We start from the raw sequence: 20548 nt of genomic DNA, 5'->3' as shown, positions 1-20548 counted from the left end.
GAAGTTGCATCCTGACTAGCAATTTTAATTGCCATTGATGGAGTTTTCTTTGATAAATTTATTTAATTACCTTCCCAACTTATTTTTGCCTTTGGTTTTCAAACCATCCTGTGGCAATGAGTCCCACAATTATATAGGATATGATAATGCATGTGCTTTTGTTTGTTTTAAACCTGCTGTGTGTTAATTTTGTATGATGGCCTCTGCTGCTTGTACTGAGAAATGATGAATAGTCCCCATTTGCACTTTCCAGCTAAGTTGTCATTTTACAGACCTTCTCAAATAACTAGCATATATTCTTGTTGTAAATTAGCTGGAATAAAAAATTGCATACAATTGTGCAAGATAGGTATCACGCAGATTTTTGTTTCTTTTTCATTTTTAACTATGTTCCTTTCTTGACAGAGTCTTTGTTCTGCCTGGTTGTGTATGATGACAATCAGGGCTACTATTGGGCTCAAATTGGACTTGGGAGACCAGCATTTTATTGTGTAATGGTTGATCTCCTGTTTGACTGTGAGCAACTTAGTTTGAAGTATCCTGGTCTTGCAGGTTACCTGTAGTTAATATAACAAGCCAAAGTTTCCTCTGGATTTTTCACTATTTTTTAAAATACATTCTTATTGTCATAGAATGAAAATTCCTAATAAGCTTTTTTCCCCTTATTTAAGTGTAAGATATGGGATGAATATAAGATTTTAAATACCATTGAAAATTAATTGCGCCTCAGAAAGATTTGGGAGTTTGTGTGTGCCACTGCAGAAATCCATTGCAGTCTCCCATGGATGATGTGTGGTGTGCTTCTGCTACCTAACATAGCAATAGAGGTGGCAGGAGCAGGGAACAGTGATTTCGCATCATCTGTCTAACTCCCCACCACCAATGCAATTGAAACATGGTCTGGAATAGTAGAAAATGCCTAGAAGCCTTGCAAGCATGTCTATTAATGGTTATAATCAGACCTGATGTATTCATACAAAACGTAATTAAGCTATTATCATACGTGCTGGGACTTGTAAATGATTTTGTTGCTTGGTATCATGTGAAGAACAGGAGTGATGTAGTAAGAATACCAGTACCATGAACATAATAAGAAAGCTATGGCTACCTCTGCTGCTGCTGTTCTTCAAATTTTCAGGAAAACAACAACCCACAGGCTGATTTCTAGCAGAGGCAATGCTAATCTACGTGGGTTCTTCCTCTGTCATGTAGAATGAACTCTGGGAAATACGCAGATTTTGGGGACTGCTTCTAGGAGAAAAGTGATAGCAACATGACCCAAGCTGAACTAAACTGCAGAGGAGGTCCTGAGTTGCAGGGTCTCCTGAAAAGGACCCTGCTGGGTCACCTCATATGCACGTCACGCTAGTGTAGCAGGTCAGTGGCTTACCGCTGTGGAGGTCCATCTTGTGTATAAGGTCATGCCTACCTCCATGTGTAAAGCAAAAGAACTTTCCTTGGTACTTGCGGAAACTCTCTCAACACTTTTCCTTATTTGCTTCTTAACCTGATATCCCCTGTTGCTTACATGATTTTACAACTTTTTAGATGTTTTGGCTTATATTTTCCTAAATGATAGAGAATGAACTGAAAATTTAAAACTATATATGCATTTACAAACAGTTAGCCACGGTGCTGTTACACAATAGAAATTTTCACTCCCTGTCCTCCAAGAAAGATGTCTATCTCAAGATCTTAAAAATTAGTCATTGAAAAACATTAGATGAAGAAATAACCTTATAAAGCATCATTTGTGTGAGAGTTCTCCTTTTTCTGTGCATCTCCATCAAATAAACATTCATATTATCTATTCTATAAATATTATTTCCTAAATATGATCCCAAAATATACATTTTAAGTCACTTTGAATGCTTAATCTCTGGCATTGTATTTACTGCCCTGTCTCATTGTTAGGAAACATTCCTCTTCCTGAGAAATTCTCTATTTCAAATCATTTACATATTTCATACTAATCTTTACAAGTATCTGCTGGTTTTTCCTTTCCACCCAGAGATACTAGCTTGTGATGCTGTTTCTTCCTGATGTATTATTCAGTTCTTTAATGATCCGAATAGTTCTTTTCACAGTTCTAGCTGGAAACATGCATTGAAGTTACAATGAGTCAGGTGAGTCAGAAGCTAAAGAGGTTGTCAAAATCATGTAAACATAATATACTCTATTTTCCAACCAATTTTATGAAGTATTAACTGATACTTCTGTCTAATTTTTCCAAATAATTTCTACCATTTGCAGCTGCTGCATTGTCCTACCCTTGCACAATATTTCCTGTAGTGACTGTTAAAACTGGACCTGTGCTTCTGTCATGTTGACGATACCAACTTACCTTTTACGTAAATCAGGAAATATTAGTGATGCTTATGTCTGTCTTCATCATTGTCCAGCATTCATCCATTTACCTGCTCACTTCTGTGATCGTGAGTTGGCAGTAATATTTCTTCTGCCTCTAATATTTTGAAGGTTTTTGAGTCTTGAGCTTTTAAGGAGTCATGTTGACATGGCTCCGTGAGCAAGCTGTGTACATTGTGTGCCATAAGCTCTCTAACAGAAGTTAAAAGCCAGTTCAGTTCCACTGGTTCTGTGGAGTTATTCCTGACTTACATGGTATACCAGTGTGGGAAGATCAACCTTGCTGATGCCTTCTCTCCTTGTTTATTTCCTAATTGTGTGATATTTGGGTAAACTAGGTAGTGCTTACACTATACACTGAAAAAAAAAAAAGTAGAAGTATGATGCAGGTGCTTGTTAGAGCTGTGGTTCATTGGAATTTGAGCTTCTACATGCAGTGCAAGTTTGAGGAAAGCACAGTGGAAGATAGGTATTCCTTGAATACTACCTATACTACTACTTGATTGATTGATTGATTGATACGAATTTTCTTCCATGACAGCCCTAAGTTGCCACACATTTGAGTAAATAAAATGTAGTAGTAAGAGGGTTGCAAGCAGGTAGTCATAGAGCAGAACCAGTCAGTCTTAATGATGTTGATTTACCCTGCTCCTTATTAGGAGTAGTTATCCTGGGCTTGTCTAACGTTAATGTCACTACGCTGCTTTCAGCATCTGAAGTAATTTACATGATATCCCTGTAAAACATTGCACTGTACTGTTTAAATCCATTTATGTGTGATGGCCCTAAGTCTCAATAGTTGAAGGAGGTGGCTTAAATAAAGGAATTGGAGGCTTTTGACATTTTCACTTCTCATTGATATGTATGTATCTTCATACTTTCATGCCTTGCAGAGTGAAAAGCTCTAACTTTCCATTGAATGGGCATCCCCAAATGGGCTTTCAGAAATACAAATGCTGTAGGTTAGGGATTTCTTTTTTCTCATCCCACTCACTCTCACTTCCACAAGCCATTCACTCTGCCAGCCTAGCTAACACAACCAGTAATAGGACACAGAGTTTTAACCCTTAGCTATTTGATAAATTTGGTAAACAAAATACTTCTGAAACTATAGCGCTCTCTTGCACTTGAGCACTGCTGTTCGGTCCTGGGTACTCCAGGAGTTGTTAGGTGGGTATCTGCATTCTTTCCATGGAAATGGACAAAGGAGGGAAAGATGCAACAGAATTCCTCAAATGTGCTGGCCGGTATAGTTATATACAGATATCTGGAAACTGTAATGCTGAGTCCCCAAACCAAAATTTGCTTAAAAAAGGTAGATCCTTTTATGAAATAGGGGGTGGGTGGTTCTTATTTGGTGTCTGTTGTCCAAGCCCTTCTGGTGGTCATATTTTCATATTCTCAAGTTTATTTCTCTTGACTACAGGGGCAAAAAATTACTAAGTAGAGAAAGATTTTCATATAAATAGTTGTTCCCAGGAGGTGGAGCTTTCAGGCAAATGCCAAATATTATCCATAATTAATTTGTAGGAGCTGACGATATTATCTGTTTGTCAAATTGCTGTATCTTATCTCCTGAGTTAAAGAAAAATACTTTAGACAGCGGCCTGCCCAGTGTCCAGCTATTGAGTATTGCAGACTGTTATCAATAAGCTTATATTAAAAGCACTGAAGTAAATTAGATGTTGTGGATTGTAGCTATTGTCGGGGGCTTTCAGACCTTCACTGCCTAGGATCTCCAGACATAGATATTGCCTGCAGTGTTACTAGTAGTAAAATGGCATGAGTCTGCAGTGATGTACAATCAAAGTTAATGACTGTGTTAAGAAGAATAATGCTGACCCATAGTTTACATTCACTTGTGATACACTCTGCATCAGATTTTTGCTGGTTTTGCAGAAACAGTGTGTTACTTACCAGGGTGTGCCACCTTGATCAAATGAGACAGTTGAACCGCTGCCTCGTGGGACAGGCAGTGCACGGTGTACTGGTGTATATGAAAGTCCCCTGAGTTTTCTCCAGCCTGGTAAATACCAGTTATGCTCTTACCAGTATTAAACAGATTCCTTCCTTGGTCCCTCCTTGCTGAAAGCCTTGTTGCATGGTCTACCTGGGGTAGGTGGGCCTGACTGACCACACAGCTATTCCTCCACCTCAGACCTTTGTGCTTTAGTTTGCTTCTGTTGATTTTTGTCCTACTGAAGAAGAACATTTTATATGTTCTCTTTCATATTAAACAAACTTTTCATCTTTCTGACCTTCAAAGAGAAATTGCTACTCACTTGAGTAGTGTTTGTTAATGTATTCATTTGTGTTAAGAACGGCAAAATTGTTCTTATTGGAACAATTGTTTTTGAAGGTACCTGTTTATCTCTGAATAGTAATCTGTAGCAGGCAACTGGAAAATAGTACTAATGAGAAACAGAAGAAAAGCAGTGTGAAAATTGTGTTACAAATGTTTGCTGCATGTTGTAGTCCATTTCTTTTTTTCAACTGCAAGCAATCAATTTACTGGTGGGTTTCCTCGGTTATCGTATCATTCTATCTGGATGATAAGTCTGTTGACATGTGAGCATAGAAATAGTCTTTATTTTAAAGTTTTTGTGGAACTATCAAGTTTATTAAAACATAGGATGTCGCTGCAGAAGCATAGATTTATGTGTCTTGAACAGCATCATGCCTGTGCCTTCTATAACAGTGATCCCCCCAGCTGCTGTGGCACCTTTCCTCAAAGAATAAAAGTACCGTCTGGGACTTTTTGAACCACAGATTGGAGAGAGGGAAAACACTTAACATCAGACTAGGTCAGTGACGCTGTGCAAACATCTGCATAGGACAGTGGTGAGAGCTAAAATATTGGTATCTTTTAAACTGTCAGTTTCAGTCTTACAAAGCCGATTTCAGTCCTGCACCAAGTTATTTCCTATCTATGGAAAGGATCAGTCAAGCTTGTGCTTTCATTTTCATAACACCCCATCACCAGCGCTGCCACCACGACCCCAAGATCCGGCTCACATTGTGGATTTTCAGTACTTAAATATAACTTCTGACCCGCACTGTGAAATTCTAAGACTGGCACAGCTGCCTTTAGTTCACAAATGTTCCTTTCTAATAGCTAGCTTTTTACATTCTTTCTAAAATGAGGAATGGTAAGAGAAAGTCTCTTCTGGCCTTGAGTCGTTGTATACAGCTGCTACAATAATAATAGAAATGCGAGAGTACCGATGTAATGGCAAAGACTGGATTTACAGTGAAAGATGGAAGACTCCGAAGCTGTGACTTCAGCTGGGACAATTACTCCATTTACAGTCAGTGGCTCTGATAGATAAAGTTTCACTTCTGAAGCCTGTACAAAAATAAGGAAAACCTCGTACCTTTTCATTTTTATGTAACTTGCTTCCTCGTAAAAATAAAGATGATATACATAGTACTTGTTGCAATGAAGCAATGTGTAGTGATCAGTAAGAAAATACTGTTGCAGAAACAGCAATGCAGGCAGAAAGAATTCAAGGATGAGCACAAAGGATAGTATTGATACGTGGAAATGCACAGGTAACACTTCATGTCCTTTCAGCTTTTACATATTTATTTTCCTACTTGTGTATAATCACAGATAGACGGAATCATCTAGCTCATCTCCTTGGTGTGGAGGGTTGATAACGCTTTTTAATAATTTGCAAATCTCCAGGTTTTGGTACAAAACAGTAAGTGCTCAGGAGAGGTCTGGATAAAATAAATTCCATGCAAGATGCCCCATATGTATTGTCAAGATCTTGGTATTTATTCTTTGTTGCAAGAAACAAGATGAGTAAGAGAAGAGATAAAAGTATACAATGGTGTCAGCTACGTAGAAAAAATATCTCAGAGAAGATCAGAAAAAGAGAAATATCTTTACCCTTTTACATGACTCAAGAAAGAGGGACATTCAGAAAATTCAAATTCATGAAAGGAAACATTTTACTGCCAGTCCAAAATTAAAATACAAACCTTACAGCTGCTAGGACTGGGCTGTAGTTAATTGTGAATTGAACATTTTCCAGTTGCTGCCTTATCAAAATGCTACTTTGGATTTCAGATTCACCCTTTCTCTTCCATCTTTATGCCTACTTCATAATTGCTGAGCCAACATCAAAGGGTCTGCTTGCATGTTTAAACCAACATTAAATTTTTTGTAAGTGATTGGGAAACAAAATGGTATTGTAGCTGGTTAACAAAACTTTGGGATTGAGAAACTTGACTGGCGCTGCAGTGACTTACAAAATTCAACTTCCAAAAATGCCGTTATGCAACTGAAGAATGTTTGTTTGCCCACGTATTTCTTGAATTGTTGTAAGAGTCAGAAAAAATTGCCTGTTTCTCTCTTTTGCAATTTATACTATAAAATTCAGCAATTCCCCAACTGTCCATCTCTTCTTTAGCCATCATTTCCGGAGTACTTGGCATTTGTTCATTTAATAACATGCTATGCTAACTATTGTCACTACCCATTTTTCTTTCTTTTATTCATGGTTGACCTTTATTCATCTAAAGATCACGATGCTGAAAATACTACCATTCAAAAGGAGTGACATTCAAAAAGTGTGAGCAAGAATGGTCACACTAAAAGGTTTGTCAGGTGTAAGGTCTGACAAAGTGGCTGAGATCTTTTGAAAGGGACAATCCATTCTGAAAAGCCAGACTCCAAAAAGCTAGTGTCTCCTCCACCTGATGATCCCGCTCCTGCCTCCCCATCCTCCATGTCATACACACAATTTAAATTCTGTGCAGTAAGTTGTGTATATATTTCTTCGGTCCCTGCATACATCCTGCCTTGATTCTGTTAATTCTCCTAGGAAATACTGCTTCACTATCCATCAAATCACTACTTGTCATGCCTTTTGGGAATAAGACAGAGCAGGATATGGCTGTAATTAGATTATATATTAGAAAATATCTATTTCAAAACGTTTTTTTTCTTACATGCCTCTCTGCTGGGAAGGATGGGGACCTATCCCTATCTTCATGTTGCATAGGAGAAATTTGTAACAGTCTTTCCAAACCTAAAGTTAATTTACACAGGTTTGGTTTGTATTGTGCTGTTGTCTGAGCTGGTCAGTAGAATAAAAAACAGGGATGGCTCTTTAAGCTTGTTTGAAATTGGAAATTTTACCTATAGTTTATAATATAGCAGAGTATAATGTCAGAGCCTAATTACGCACATATTCTACATTCAGAACTGTTTCAGAGATTATTTTGAGCAGGTTCCATCTTCAGCTGAAATCAAGTAGGGTTGTAATCAAAGATACCTCCGTTACTGGCATAATAGCCAGGGTACCATGAATACAGGAAAACATAAATTATGCTATTTCGTCGGTACCTGAGCTGAATCTGTTTACGGTCACTCTGCTTTATTCTCCCCACTACCTAGGATTCAAGAGGGCTTATTAGCTTGGACGCAGTCCATGGAGTATCCCTGTAGTTAACTTTGACCTGGAAGTAATATGTCTCCATTCATCCAGTGCTGCAGTTGAGCCAAATCCTCCAGTCAGCGGGAACACTGGACTGTGCGCGGGCACCGGGTATCTTAGTACACAGTCAGTTTGGACCTGGCTGCAAAAGCATCCCCAGGACGCCTCTGAATACTAACTTACTCTGCAAACAGCAGAGCTGTATCTAGGCATCACCTCATCTGAGCAAACTGAGGCTACCGTACCATCCTCAATCTATATTAAATAAACTCGGGTATCTTTGCTTCTGTGGTTTAGTTTTCCTGCTCAACCAATAATCTGCCTTCGATTAATAGAGTTGACTGTGAAGTCAAAAGCAAAAGCTGGCATCTAAAAATCAACTGCAAATTTTAATGAATTGTGATAGGGAGTTAAGATGTATCTCTAGTGAATGCATCGAGAGAGGATAAGTCAATTCTAGGTGTGGAGTCAATGTAGACAGGTTAAAACATGTTAAACATTGTGTGATTGCTGTCATTGATGTGTGAAGTGCTGTCACTGGTAGAGTTTTGCATGATGATGTGTGTGTTGCATCAATCTAAATAGTCCTACTGTAACACAGGATACAAATATTCCCAACAATATTGTTTCTGCAGTATTGCAGAGGTCTCCAGTGTCGTAAGGGATAATTCCAAGGGTTAGCTGTTGGCTGTCTCAAGAGCATGAAGTAAACCAGGCTGATTAAGCTTAGTGACTGCTACTTACTCATCCATTACTGCTTTCCCTTCTAAATAGCTATCCCCTTGCTAGTCAGGGGCAGATAATCTGTAGGGGACCAAGAAATGTGTATGCTGCCCCTGCATTTGAGTAAAGAGGACTTCGCGACTAACTTAGACTGTGTCATCAGTAATAACGTAGAGAATACAAGAAGCAGCTTCTATTGTGTTTGGTGCTGTGATAATGGTATTGAATCTGCTTCGGTGAAATTACCAGGCTCGGTGAGAAAGTACAGCCTTTCTTGCAAGCAGCACCCTTGCCTTCCCTGGGCAGCTGGCCGTGCCGTGGGAAGAAACTCCCGCTTCCCATCGTGTCTCTCTCTCCTGTGTGTGGTACTAAAGTACAGTGGTTTTTTGAGCTTCTTTGTCTACAAGGTGTAAAAAGGGAACTAAAAATGATGAAACTAAGTCAAATAAATGTGGTGGTGGTGGGAATTGATTCCTTGCTAACCTTTGGAGAGAATGCTCGTGCTCAGCTCCACCTGACAGCGTACTTACGGCAGCTCTGTATCTGTGGTCAGCGTCGGGGTTTCCTCTGCAGTTTCACAGCTACAGTGTTGGGTGGGAGGCTGCGCTAACAACAGGTGAAAATAACAATAATAGAGCAGTTTGTTGCTGTTATTAGCAGATATCTGCTTGTAGGAGTGTTTTGCTTTTAAATGCAGTTAGTGAAACCAAACGTTTAGAAAATGGCAAACATGATTTATTAGCAACAATTTAAACTTTTTTTTGGTTTATTACTTCTTCGTGCTATACCTGTATACAGGTGAGCCCCATTTTGCTGAGTCACTGAGTGGTGTGCCTCCCAGCAGCAGTGTTGAAGGGTTTCCCATCTGACAAGTGGGAAACGACCAGTAGCGTCCCAGGAGAAGGGTTGTCCTGCAGCAAGGTAACCTTTGAAACTGGGACACGTGGCACCGCGTGATCTAGTGATCAGAACAGGTGACTGGCAGTGAAGCCTTAGGAAATCTGTATCCTGCTCTGCTCATAGTTCCTTGTATGAGGTAGAGTAATTATTCTGTCTTCCTTGTGCTCCATTACGCACTTGTGTAAAATGGAGATGTAATTATGCATTTACTTCATAAGGCTGTTGTGAAATTTAAAGAATGAGGATCAATCTTGCAGGTGTGACGAGGATTCCCTGCTCTCCCAGCATAACTCATATGTTTGATCCCCAATAAATTGTGCAGAATTGTGAATGTGGGTCACTGCAAAGCTATTTCCAGGAATTTTTATAGAAAAGTTCCCTTCTGATGGGAAACTGTTAATATTTATTGTTACCTGGAAAGTGGTTCTTTTAAGGTATAACTTGCTGATTTTTAAAATGTAAAACTACCAGTTACACATTTTTGGCTGCTTTATTTCATATTTGCAAAGCTCAGGCTTTTTACATGATATGAGGAGTTCAACATGAGCATGATCCTGTGGAGTATGCGTTCTCTGTCCTACTGCTCTGCCTCTCCACCTCTTTCCACTCTGGCTCCTCTGATCCAGAAGTTCCTGCCCTGGTGTGTAAGCACAGTTGTGATTGTGCCGTGATCTGGTTGACAACATGGCCCAACAAATAGATTATATCAGCACAACAGAAAAAAACAAAAGGTGCATTGTGATATGAGGGCAAGAGGTTGGTGGTGGAGGGGAAATTCCATAAAATGGCATTGCTGCAGAAACAAAAAAGAACTCATTTACGTGTGGGGAAATAGCTCGTGTCTCTGGGACTGTCCCAAAGAAAGATAAATATATACACTTAGCCAAAGTACCGTACAAGTGTGCAAGTTTTTCACTGATTCACAGATTAAGGTGCAGAAATCAGAGTTAGAACATGCACGCTGGATACATCCATCCATTTAATTATGGATTATTTTTAATAATTAAGAAAAATCATAGAAAAAATTATTAGCAGTGTGCTTAGAAGAACCACAATGGGAGATACTTGATACATTTGTGAACAGCTGGTCTTGACTCTTCCATTGATCCGTGCGTAGTTTCATACTTATTTGTGGCTGCACCCTGGTTCCATCAGTCATTTGCTAAAGTGCTGTGAACACAAAATTGTTTGCATTGCAAGTAAAATGTTAAGGTTTAGGAGAAGCTTGAGAAAGATCTAATTAAACAAAGACTGGGACAGCACAGTAATAATTTAAATGTAACTGATAAATGATGAAAGGGATTGCAAGCAGAACATGCTCAGCCGGACTAATAAGCATGAGTTTCTTGGAGAAGGATCTAGTGGTCTTCACAGGCAGTTGGTTAAAATGTGTAGTTCAGATAGAAACATGGATCCTGATGTGCCCTGTCAGAGGAAAATAAAGTAAGACTGAATGCAATGGTAGTTAATAATCCAGTAGTACTTCTAGTGCCTTGGTGTGGCCAGTGGTTTGTGCAGAACAGCAGCGATTCACAACTTCTTGCTACTTTGCCTCAGCCACATGTTGCCATATAAATTGAAGCAGCCAATCTAACCATACTTATTTTCCCTTCTGTGCAAAATGGCATCTTATAATTCCTGTTTTCGAGAAAATGTGTTTTGATATGCTCTGCTGTCCAAATTTGAAAGATACTAATATCCATAAAAGGGCATTCTTTCACCAATTTTGTAATCCTCATTCTCAAAAAAATGACTAGCGTAGGGAATGTGTGTGTTGTATATTTGTTAACGTTTTATACAGATTGCCTTTTGAACAGATTATCCAACTGAGCATCTGATGTTTGCTGCCTAAATAATGCGGGAACAGTCAAAGGGTGCATCTACATAGAGCTTATTGCATATAGCTTATTTGCTATTGTGTAGTGACAGATAACAATAATTTTTAGATACATTTTGGAAATATTAGATTAATAAAATACTCGTGTCTTTTTAAGTGGGAGATCACTACTGCTGTTTTTTTGTTAACAGTATTATGTTCAGTTTCCTCTATGACTAAAAGAAGTGTTACTGTGTGTCTCACGTCTTCCTTTCTTGAGAAGCAGCCAGGCGTGGGAGTCGACACACTTAGGAAACCCCCCACGTACGTTCTGTGACTCCCTGTAGACCACCCCTGTTAAGCGCCCAAGCCTAAAATGAGATAAAAAGCTCTTTAGTAAAGTTGCATCAGGCAAGGGAGTGTGCAGAACAAAATTATTTTTATCTTGTGAAAGCAAAAATAATTTCTATCATCTTCTGTGTTTTAGTTGTGTAAGTAAAGGTTAATCTTTGTGGTAAGTAGAGGACAGACGTGCTGTTATGCAAGCAGGAGTTTCTAAATTTTTTAATGGTGATTCCCGTTAATTTTATTACGATTTAAGCCTGTTTTGAGTTTTTCCATTGAAAAACTGTAGCTAATTTATACCAACCCCTCAATTTTTTTCCCAGAAGCACTTCATACTAGAGAACCTCACATGCTAATAATATGCAGAAGAAAGTCCATATGACTAACAGGTACAAAGTGACACTAGTTATAACCTTCAGAAAGAAAGACTTAAGGGAGCTGATTAAGTTAAGTTTTTTATAAGCTTGGGAATAGCCCCAATTGACCAATCTGTATCTGGAAATCCAGCTGCCTTTGTGTTGAACCATAAGTGTAATTAAAAGGTGTTTCCTTTTTTTATTGGGGGTAAACTCCAGCAGTTCAAATACTGGCAATTCTTTGCGGTACCACTAGTGCAACTATGTTCCTGAGACTCTTTTTGACTCATAATCTGCTTTTAGGAGTTGTTTCTTCTGTTGCCCCATCAGGATCTTCTTGCTGTCAAGTTTTTTATTTCAGACTTTGTGGAATCTGTTTCTGGAGTATTCTTTGAAAAAATTTTGAACTTTTTTTCTTTCCCACATGACTTTCTGCTAACCTTCCCTTAATGTAGCAAAACATTAGGCAAGCAGAGAAAGTATTTTCATTTGGAATTTGTAAGGGGTTGCTTAAGTTACTCATGGTTGGAATTTCTTCACTGTTGGCTTCTCTACATGAAAATGTGTATGAAAGTAGTAGGTACATTCCTAACTTTTACTAAGTTTAATGAACTCAGCTTAACAAACTTAATTCTCCTTTGGTATTTGTATCCAACTATTTGCAGGACTGGACCAATGCGTAAGGACTGGAAAATAAAAGTGACTGTAAACAAGTAAAATTGATGAGCCAGTTTTTACTGCCCAGATGAGACATTCCAAAAAGAAATGTCAATATTGAAAAACTGAACTTCAGTTTTTCGATTTTTAATAACGTCATAATTTAATAATCAAATAAATTATGTAACATAGATGAGAAGATATGTTACTACTTAATATAGTTACTTTGAAAGCCTCCCAGTAACATAAAAATGGTGGCTTTTGTTTGTATCTTTCAACTCTGTGTTCCAGTAAGAATTCTGAAATGTATCTCCAAAGATTCAGGGCATGCAAGGGAGAGGATGCCATTTTTATTTTTACCTGCTGTTTTATAGGCAGAAATTACTGCATTTGGCCTTTTCCTGCTCACATTATGTCCTGTTTGTTTTAACTAGGGAAAAGTAGATCGTATGCATGCAGAGAAATAGCCGATCTCCAGCATGATCTCCTGGAAGCAGGAAGCCAGTTCGGATAGGTGCTGTCAGGCTTTTGCGCTTTGCATTAGCACCGAGACCCTATATCTCCATGAAAACGGAGCCTTCAGTCCCCCAGAGTCAATGTTGGTAACAGCAGCTTATAGGTCAATAGTTAAAATTAACATAGAAAATCTTTTGGCCTCCTCTCTCAGATCCTCAGATCCAGATTCATGGCGTACTTAATTTGATCCACCTGCAGGTCCTTTGCTGAGAGGGGCAGTCCCACGCTTCCTGTCCTCACCACCTCCAGCAATGTGTTCCCATCAGTCATCACCTTTGAGTCAGGTCTATCAGTTGTGTGGCTGCAAGCTCAACCCTGCAAAAAAAGATTTCTTTTGTTGGATCAGTGAGCTCGTGGGTAGTTGTGACATTGTTAGATCTGATGCAACAGAAGTAGTGGGAATGTGCAGAGAGGATTGAGTGGGACCACCCCTTTTCACTGCTACTTGCAGCTAGATCAAACTAAATGCATTGTAAAATTGTACCCAAGAGTTAGAAGAACAATTCTTTCTAGCCCCTGAAACAAAAGATAATGATACCAAATAATGATAAGGATCACAAATAGGAGGGAAAGGAGGGGGAAGAGCAAGAGAAGGAGAAAGGCAAGTGGAGGTATTGCAGGGAGAAGAGATAACGAGGAAGAGGGAATAGCTACAAAAACAGGAAGAAGGATTAGAGAAAAATCAGGAGATTGTATATTGACAAAGAGTGGTAGCAAATGCAGGTAAAAATTAGGAAACACCTTTCTCTGGAGGTTGAGCATACTGTCCTTGGCCTTCAAATGTGATGCTTCAGTCTCAAGAAACAGTTCTTCTCTCTTTCTGGGCAGAATTGAAATGCCATTGCTTTGTGAGCAGTCCACAGTAATAAACTGGATGCTGAAAGCCAGAACCTTTGCCCTCCATGAGCTCTGTCTGGGTGAAGCGGAAAGGGAAAGCCACAGGCACAAGTGCCTGTCCTGTGAAGCATTTATTGCTGAAGAGACACAGCCCTAAGAGGCTGGTGAAAAGTCCCTCTGAAGAGAAGCTGGCGTAGCAGTGAATTTGCCACCTCAGGATGTTGGTTCATAAGTGGGAGGCTAGTCTGGATGTGGCTTTCATAAACCCCTAATCCTGAGGTCATAGATTTCCTTTTACTGCTGCTTTCTTCTTCCCCACAGGGCAGCCCGGATCACATGTAGTTCTCTAATTTCGACAATAGGTGGGGCTGGAAAAGCAGTATGGTTTAGGGCTGGGTCCTCCTCTGATAGCAACAAAGACTTCAGTGCTGAATCATTTCCAAAAGTAGCTATTACTTAAATCCCAATATGATTCAGTTCTCTCAGCTGACTCTGAATTTCTGAAATCTCCATACGATTATTCCCGAGTTCATTCATGTCATTCAAGCTGCAAGAGCTGGGAAAGGTTTAAAATAGCAACGTATTGTCTGCATGTTTGAGAGCAGCTTCCTACAATGGTTTTTGGGTTTTTTTTCTTTGTCGTTAAATTAGTTATCTACTTAATTCGGATTGCAGTTAAGAACTGTGGAAGCGAGGGTATGCTAGAAGTCCCACTAGTTGAGACACAGGTGTGAAAGTGTTTCCTGTCAGTCGGTTTTTACAGCTAAGAAAATCTTTGGGTTTCCTTTGTTTTCTACAGCTGTTTGATGCTGTCAACTGCCTGGCGAAAGAGAATGCCCGGTTGCTTGTGCTGGGCCGCAAACACATGCTGGTTAACTCTTCAAACTGGAAAAGAGAGATTATGAAGGAGATGCAGAATAAGGCAGACTTCTTCTTTGCTGAAAATATGTAAGTTTAAGAAAATGGCTAAATGTAATGGAGATCAACACATGATTTATCTGCATTTTGAACAGTATAAACAGCTGTAGTTTTTAGTAGGATTACCAGTATCTCCAGCTCTGTGTGTGTGAAAGAGAAACATATCCCTTGCTATACTTGCTTCAAAAAACAGTATGTATTAAAAGTTAAATTATGAGGAATTTCATCACTTAGAATCATGTTGACATCTGTATGGTTTATTAGGATTTATAACTGTTAAAACCACTGCCAAGACCACAGTGGCCTGAACTTACAGAATATCTGATAGCATCAGCGTACAGTAGTGGTCTGCTGTGTTAGCCCTGCATGGGGGGAGGTGAAGTTTGTGCCTGGCCAGTGTTGCTTGGTAGCCCAGGAGTGTGGAGGGTCTGGAGCACCGACTTCCTTGCTGCTCCCAGAGGAGAATATTTCTATGAGTGGAAATAGACCCTCCGCCTCTCTTATTTAAGAAGCGCAACCCCCTTGCTCTTGCCCAGTCAAGCCTGTCCTTTGTCTCTAAACCAGGTACTTGCCTCCACCTCAGTGTCCCCTCTTCTTGCCCTGCTTTCCTCATATAATGAGCCTCAGTTTTCCTTCTGTTCCAGCTCCACCTACTCTCCATCTGAGTTGGGCACTGTTGATCCTTCACCTGTCTCTGCCATTTCTTCTGTGATCCCAGTTCTCAGAACTTCTGACCAAGTTCCTTGTCCCAACAGCCAGTCCAAGTCTCTTCTGTCTGCCTCCTTGTTTCAGATCTGTTCTCCTTCATCCCCTCTCCAGTTCTGGCTCTTGTTCTCTTTGCTGTTGAATCACATTGCTTTCTTTCCTGCTATCTGAGCACCAACAAAGGGGACTCTGTTACCCCAGGTTGGAAATCCTCGCTAATCTCATGTCACTTACTATTACAGTAATCCATAGCAATCAAAAAGTGGTTTCAAGCAAAGTTCTGCTCAGCTTCTCCAGGTATAGGGTATCTCATGCCCGCTATAAATGTATTTTTAGAGATTTTTCCCTAAAATTGTTTCAGTTTAATAGCAGCTAATGTTGAATATATTTTCCAAATAATCATAGTACCTTTTGGAAGTATATTTACCCATGTAAAGGCAAAGATTCACAGATTTGTGCTGTTGTCTACATTACGCTTTATTATCAGTTTTGATGATTTTTTGTATTCCAACAAAGTTTTGGGGGTACCCTTATGAGTTTTAGCAGTTCTGTTCCACATAGCATTGTTAAATTATGTGGCAAAAGATTATATTTTTGCATTATCAGATTGTGATAGGAGGGAAGAATGCTCTGTGTAGCATGCAATTAATTTTTATTGCACTCTAACTTTTGGTGCCCTGTGGTAAGCCGAAATTCTTTATTTTACCAGGGAACTAGAGTAGTGATGGGAATTTTCATTGTTGCTGATGAATAGATTTCAGATTAGCATTTGATTCATTTCCTGCAACCACTTACTGCCTTGTGAATGACGTCTGTCTTTTCCATTTGTTTTGTTAAGATCTGAAGATGATGCCTTCTTGTTATATGCCACTCTTCGATCAGGCAAGCATTGCAAGTTTGTTACTAGAGACTTCCTCCGGGATCACAAGGCTTGTCTTTCTGACAGTCTGACGCGTCATCTGTTCCGTAAGTGGCAGCGTGGACACCAAATAGTGTTTTCCCCTTCTGTAGAAGGAAAGCGTATAAAATTTTTGGTAAGTTTTCTGCTGCAATCAGAAAGCACACAGAGCATATTCATTAAAGATACACAATTTCAAACTCTCGAAGCAAAAGGATTCTTGTTGGAGTCTAAGAAGTTGATTTGTACCAATGGGCTCAAAACTCGCATGCTTACTGAAAATTCACTATATTCACAAAGCATGCCACAAAGATGAAAACTGTCAAAAAGACAAGAAATTCTGCCTAAATGTTTAAAATGTAAATGTAAATGCATGTTTGTGTATAGAAATCTTTCCATTGCTGTAAAACGTAAGTGCCAATATTTTTTCATTTATTTTAAACTTCGAAATACCTTATTCTCCTCTGTAGCACTATTATGAAATATCATGCTTCTAATTGTACAATAGAATTTCTTTCATCTTCATTATAAAGAAGCAGGAAAATACAGATATTTCATTATTCACTGTAATATTAGGCTAACATATGTATAAAGTTTCATGAAGGAAAGCCCAGAACAGTCAGGTTTATAGTCAGTATTCAGCTGAAATTACAGTCTTCCAAGCATAGTATCATCTTATAACAGAATACTACTGTTATTGTCTAGGAGACATGTATTCTTGTGAGCCATGAACAGTACATTAACAGGAATGCAGCTGTTTTAAGATTTTTCTAGGGAAAAATTCATTACATGACATTCCATATCATGCAGTTTTTTGTTATCTGGTCTGTCTGGTGTTGTTATTGCCTACTTAAAGGAATACTGCACCTATGCAGATTCATTTTCTTGCTGCTCTGGTTAAATTTGTAAAATAATATTCATCATTACAAAAAGACCATAGAGATACAGGCTTATAAGAACGACAGTTCTTTCATTCAGTGTTGCTATATATACATTTCTTTTTATAGAACCAAGTACTGAATGTAGCGTTACCTGAGTAACAGAGCTTTAACTACACCTTGTTTCTTTCTTTTGTTCGAAAGGGCTAGTAATTTTCTCACCTTAATTCCCATACAAGTGATTTGGATGATTGATATTCCCCAGTCATAGCTGTCGTCTAGGTTATTCTGAAAGCTGTGATGGGAAAGCAGACTTCCAAGACTATACAAACAGAGTGACAGTATGTTCTGAGAACTGTAATTGCCAACCAGTAATGTTTCTTTTGTATTTGTGTTATATATGTTTAGTTATTATCCCTGTAACATAATAGACCAGAAAAATAGTTTATTATGTTTGTTCGACTAGACGCTCTTGAAAGTGTTAGTGATAAACCCTTTTCTTACATCCTACTCAGCACAGACCAAGTCAGTTTTGTGAAGAGGTATACTGGAAGAACAAACACAAGATGTCATTAATGTCGTTAAATCCTATCAGTTGAAGCCTATGAAGTCCACATCCTGAGTTAATTCCTGTATGATTTCATGTAACTGAACAGAAAAACAATCATTTTGCTATTTCTAGAAATTGAATGCATTATGTTCAAATCATTATTATCTGGTGGAGATTGAAGACAGAACTTTAACCATTTATAATGACTCCTAGACCACAAAATAGTAAAAGATGGTTTAATTTTTCCTGCAGTACTAAAATTTAGAATTTGTTTGGTGTAAGGAAATAAATGAGAGTTGTTATAGAGATGAATCTGTAGAAATTTCTAAGGTAAGTGTTGGAAGTTACAACTCCCTGTAACTGGTATTTTAGTAATATGTCGTGTAAAGTCTAAAAAAATGTTTTTATCTCTCTTTATCCAACAGCCTGCTCTCTGTTATGACTGTGTGGTACAGACTACAGGTGATACATGGCATATCCCCTATAAAGACACTTTTGAGGAAAAATACTCATATCGAGTACCAAGAAAATGGCTCTGCATTCAACAGAAATGAAGAAGAATGCACAAGCTGAAGCTGCTTTTTTTTTTCTTAATCACTGTTGCTGACTAGGAGAACTCAGCAGTGCAATTATGGGATTAATGTGTGAGGCCTATAACTAAAGAAAATTCAGTAACTGCATTTTGTCAAAATCATTCCTGCAGTAAATCTGTTAACATCAATGGTGGTTCAGCAGGGATGAATTAGGTCCATTATTTCCATCTTTACAGGCGATTTCTGTAGCCTCTCAATGTGATTTGAATTAAAATTTGTTTTTCCCTCTTGGAATTTCAGGTTGTCTTTTTTTAATTTTATTTTTTTGCTCAAGCTTTTCATCTACACTAAAATTCATAAACTCTGTGCTTCAAAGCAGTTAAGCAGAACTTCCAAAGTACCTTCAAAATGGGCATGGCTGATCTTGCAACAGTGTCGCACAATGTCTGTACCCAGTAAATGGAGCTAACAGGGCCAAATGGTATGTTTACCGTTTGCCAGACACACATAGCCCTAATAACTTCCTCACACTAACTAGAATAGAATGCAAGATTTGTTGTAGCAACATATATTAAGATTTTGATTGGAAGAATTAGGAAACCAGTGGGATATCGTGTGGCTCTTTCACACTCTTAATTTTGCTGCTTTTGACAGGATTTCATGTCACTGGAATAGTTTGCTTACAAAAATAATGAATTTTCTAAACAAAAATTGATCATAACTAGAAAGTCTTACAGGCAGTAATAGGACAAAACTGAATTTTGTACAGATATTTTTATAAAACCTATCCCAAGTTACAAATAAAGCAAGAAAAATAGTGTATGTTACAGGAAAAGTGTTCTAAGTTATTATTTATAAGTGTTTGTATGGTAAACATGTTCATTTATTGCACTTACCACTTTAATGCAAACTCTTCTCCCAAAAAAAGCATGAAAATGCCACATTAATCTCAGATGAAAGATCATGTTTTTGTCACATTCGTCTTGCACACTGAAAAATCCTCTGTTTGAAACTGAGCTGAATCATACAGATCTTTTTGTATAGTATTTGCAGTTCTGAGCTTTTGCAGTGTCCCATGACAAGCTCCCTCAGGACTCTCAGCGTTCAAGCATGTTGCCTGCTATTTTTTTTTCACATCAGAGAGCTATCCTGACACTTTTTCTACTCCTGGTTTGTAAACCAGCAGTTGTGATTTGCATGCAGTTATGTCCTTCAGGTACTGTGCAGAAAGCTAGAGGAGCTTTCTTAAGGTCACCTAGAACCCTGGTTTTAAATTCATCATGTTGTTGGTAGCATTCATCACAGACCCATTTTCTGACAGAACATGCCAGCTCCTATATGTCACCTGCTTTCTGGCATCTGTCAGGGAAAGCAGAGAGATTGGATCTTCTTCTCTCGCCCCTCAAACCGATTTACTTCTAATTTGTCAGAAGATTGTTTTTACAATTCTGTAAGTCAGAGAACTGCCACATCTCCTTGAAAATGCAAATACTGCTTTGTTAAAGCAAGTGTCTTTTCCTCTACAGAACTGCTTAGTAAGCAACTGTTGGTCTGTAGGAGGGTTACTTCCCCTCTGTCTGAAGTTCCGCAACAGCACAAGCTGATGTGAATCACTGCTGTTATGGTCCGCATTTGGTACTAGCTCTGGTGGTGGTGCAGTCCTAAGCAATTCAGAGCTGAGTCAGCTGAAGGCAAACCCTTTAAAAAATTTGTTTTGGCTAGGTCAAAATTGGCGGCGTCGTACGGAACTAGCACCATTGCAAAAGTACTGGTACCTGTGTGGGAGGGGCACTGAAATGTGTGGTAGTAGTTTATTAGATTGATGGGTCCATGAATGCCAGAAAGGCAAGTCCTCCAAACAGCGCAGCAACTGGCACCCCCGAAACCGTGGCAAATGACACTGACTGCCCTTCGCTAACACACTGTGTGAGGAGAACAGGAGTCAGAAGGAACTAACACTTAGCTTAGCCTGCCACGTGCCATGGAGACGGAGAGGTGTTGGCGGGGTAGGCTTGAGGAAGACTGAACAGATTCAGCCTGCGCTATAGCCATTTTGTGAATAGCTTCATCTCCAAGCTGACCCACTTACTGTTTGCTATGTT

General features: G+C 38.9%; 1 protein-coding gene across 6 annotated transcripts in view; it reads left to right on the top strand.

The window, feature by feature from the left end:
- PRORP (protein only RNase P catalytic subunit) overlaps window positions 1-18740 on the top strand; it is a 53548-nt gene extending 34808 nt beyond the window's left edge. For 4 of the 6 annotated variants that reach the window (XM_075151645.1, XM_075151644.1, XM_075151646.1 and 1 more), the window contains 3 exons: window positions 14764-14912; window positions 16426-16621; window positions 18339-18740. In XM_075151645.1, coding sequence (XP_075007746.1) covers window positions 14764-14912; window positions 16426-16621; window positions 18339-18467 — 474 coding nt within the window. In that variant the 3' untranslated portion in view covers window positions 18468-18740. The remainder of the gene's footprint in view (window positions 1-14763; window positions 14913-16425; window positions 16622-18338) is intronic. The other 2 variants (XM_075151648.1, XM_075151647.1) reach the window with 1 other exon arrangement.
- Window positions 18741-20548: the final 1808 nt, after the last annotated feature.

The sequence above is a fragment of the Calonectris borealis genome, chromosome 5 (assembly GCF_964195595.1).
Source record: "Calonectris borealis chromosome 5, bCalBor7.hap1.2, whole genome shotgun sequence".
In the NCBI taxonomy this organism is placed as follows: domain Eukaryota; kingdom Metazoa; phylum Chordata; class Aves; order Procellariiformes; family Procellariidae; genus Calonectris; species Calonectris borealis.
The sequence above is the reverse complement of the archived record's forward strand: the minus strand, read 5'-3'. Positions and strand labels throughout refer to the sequence as shown.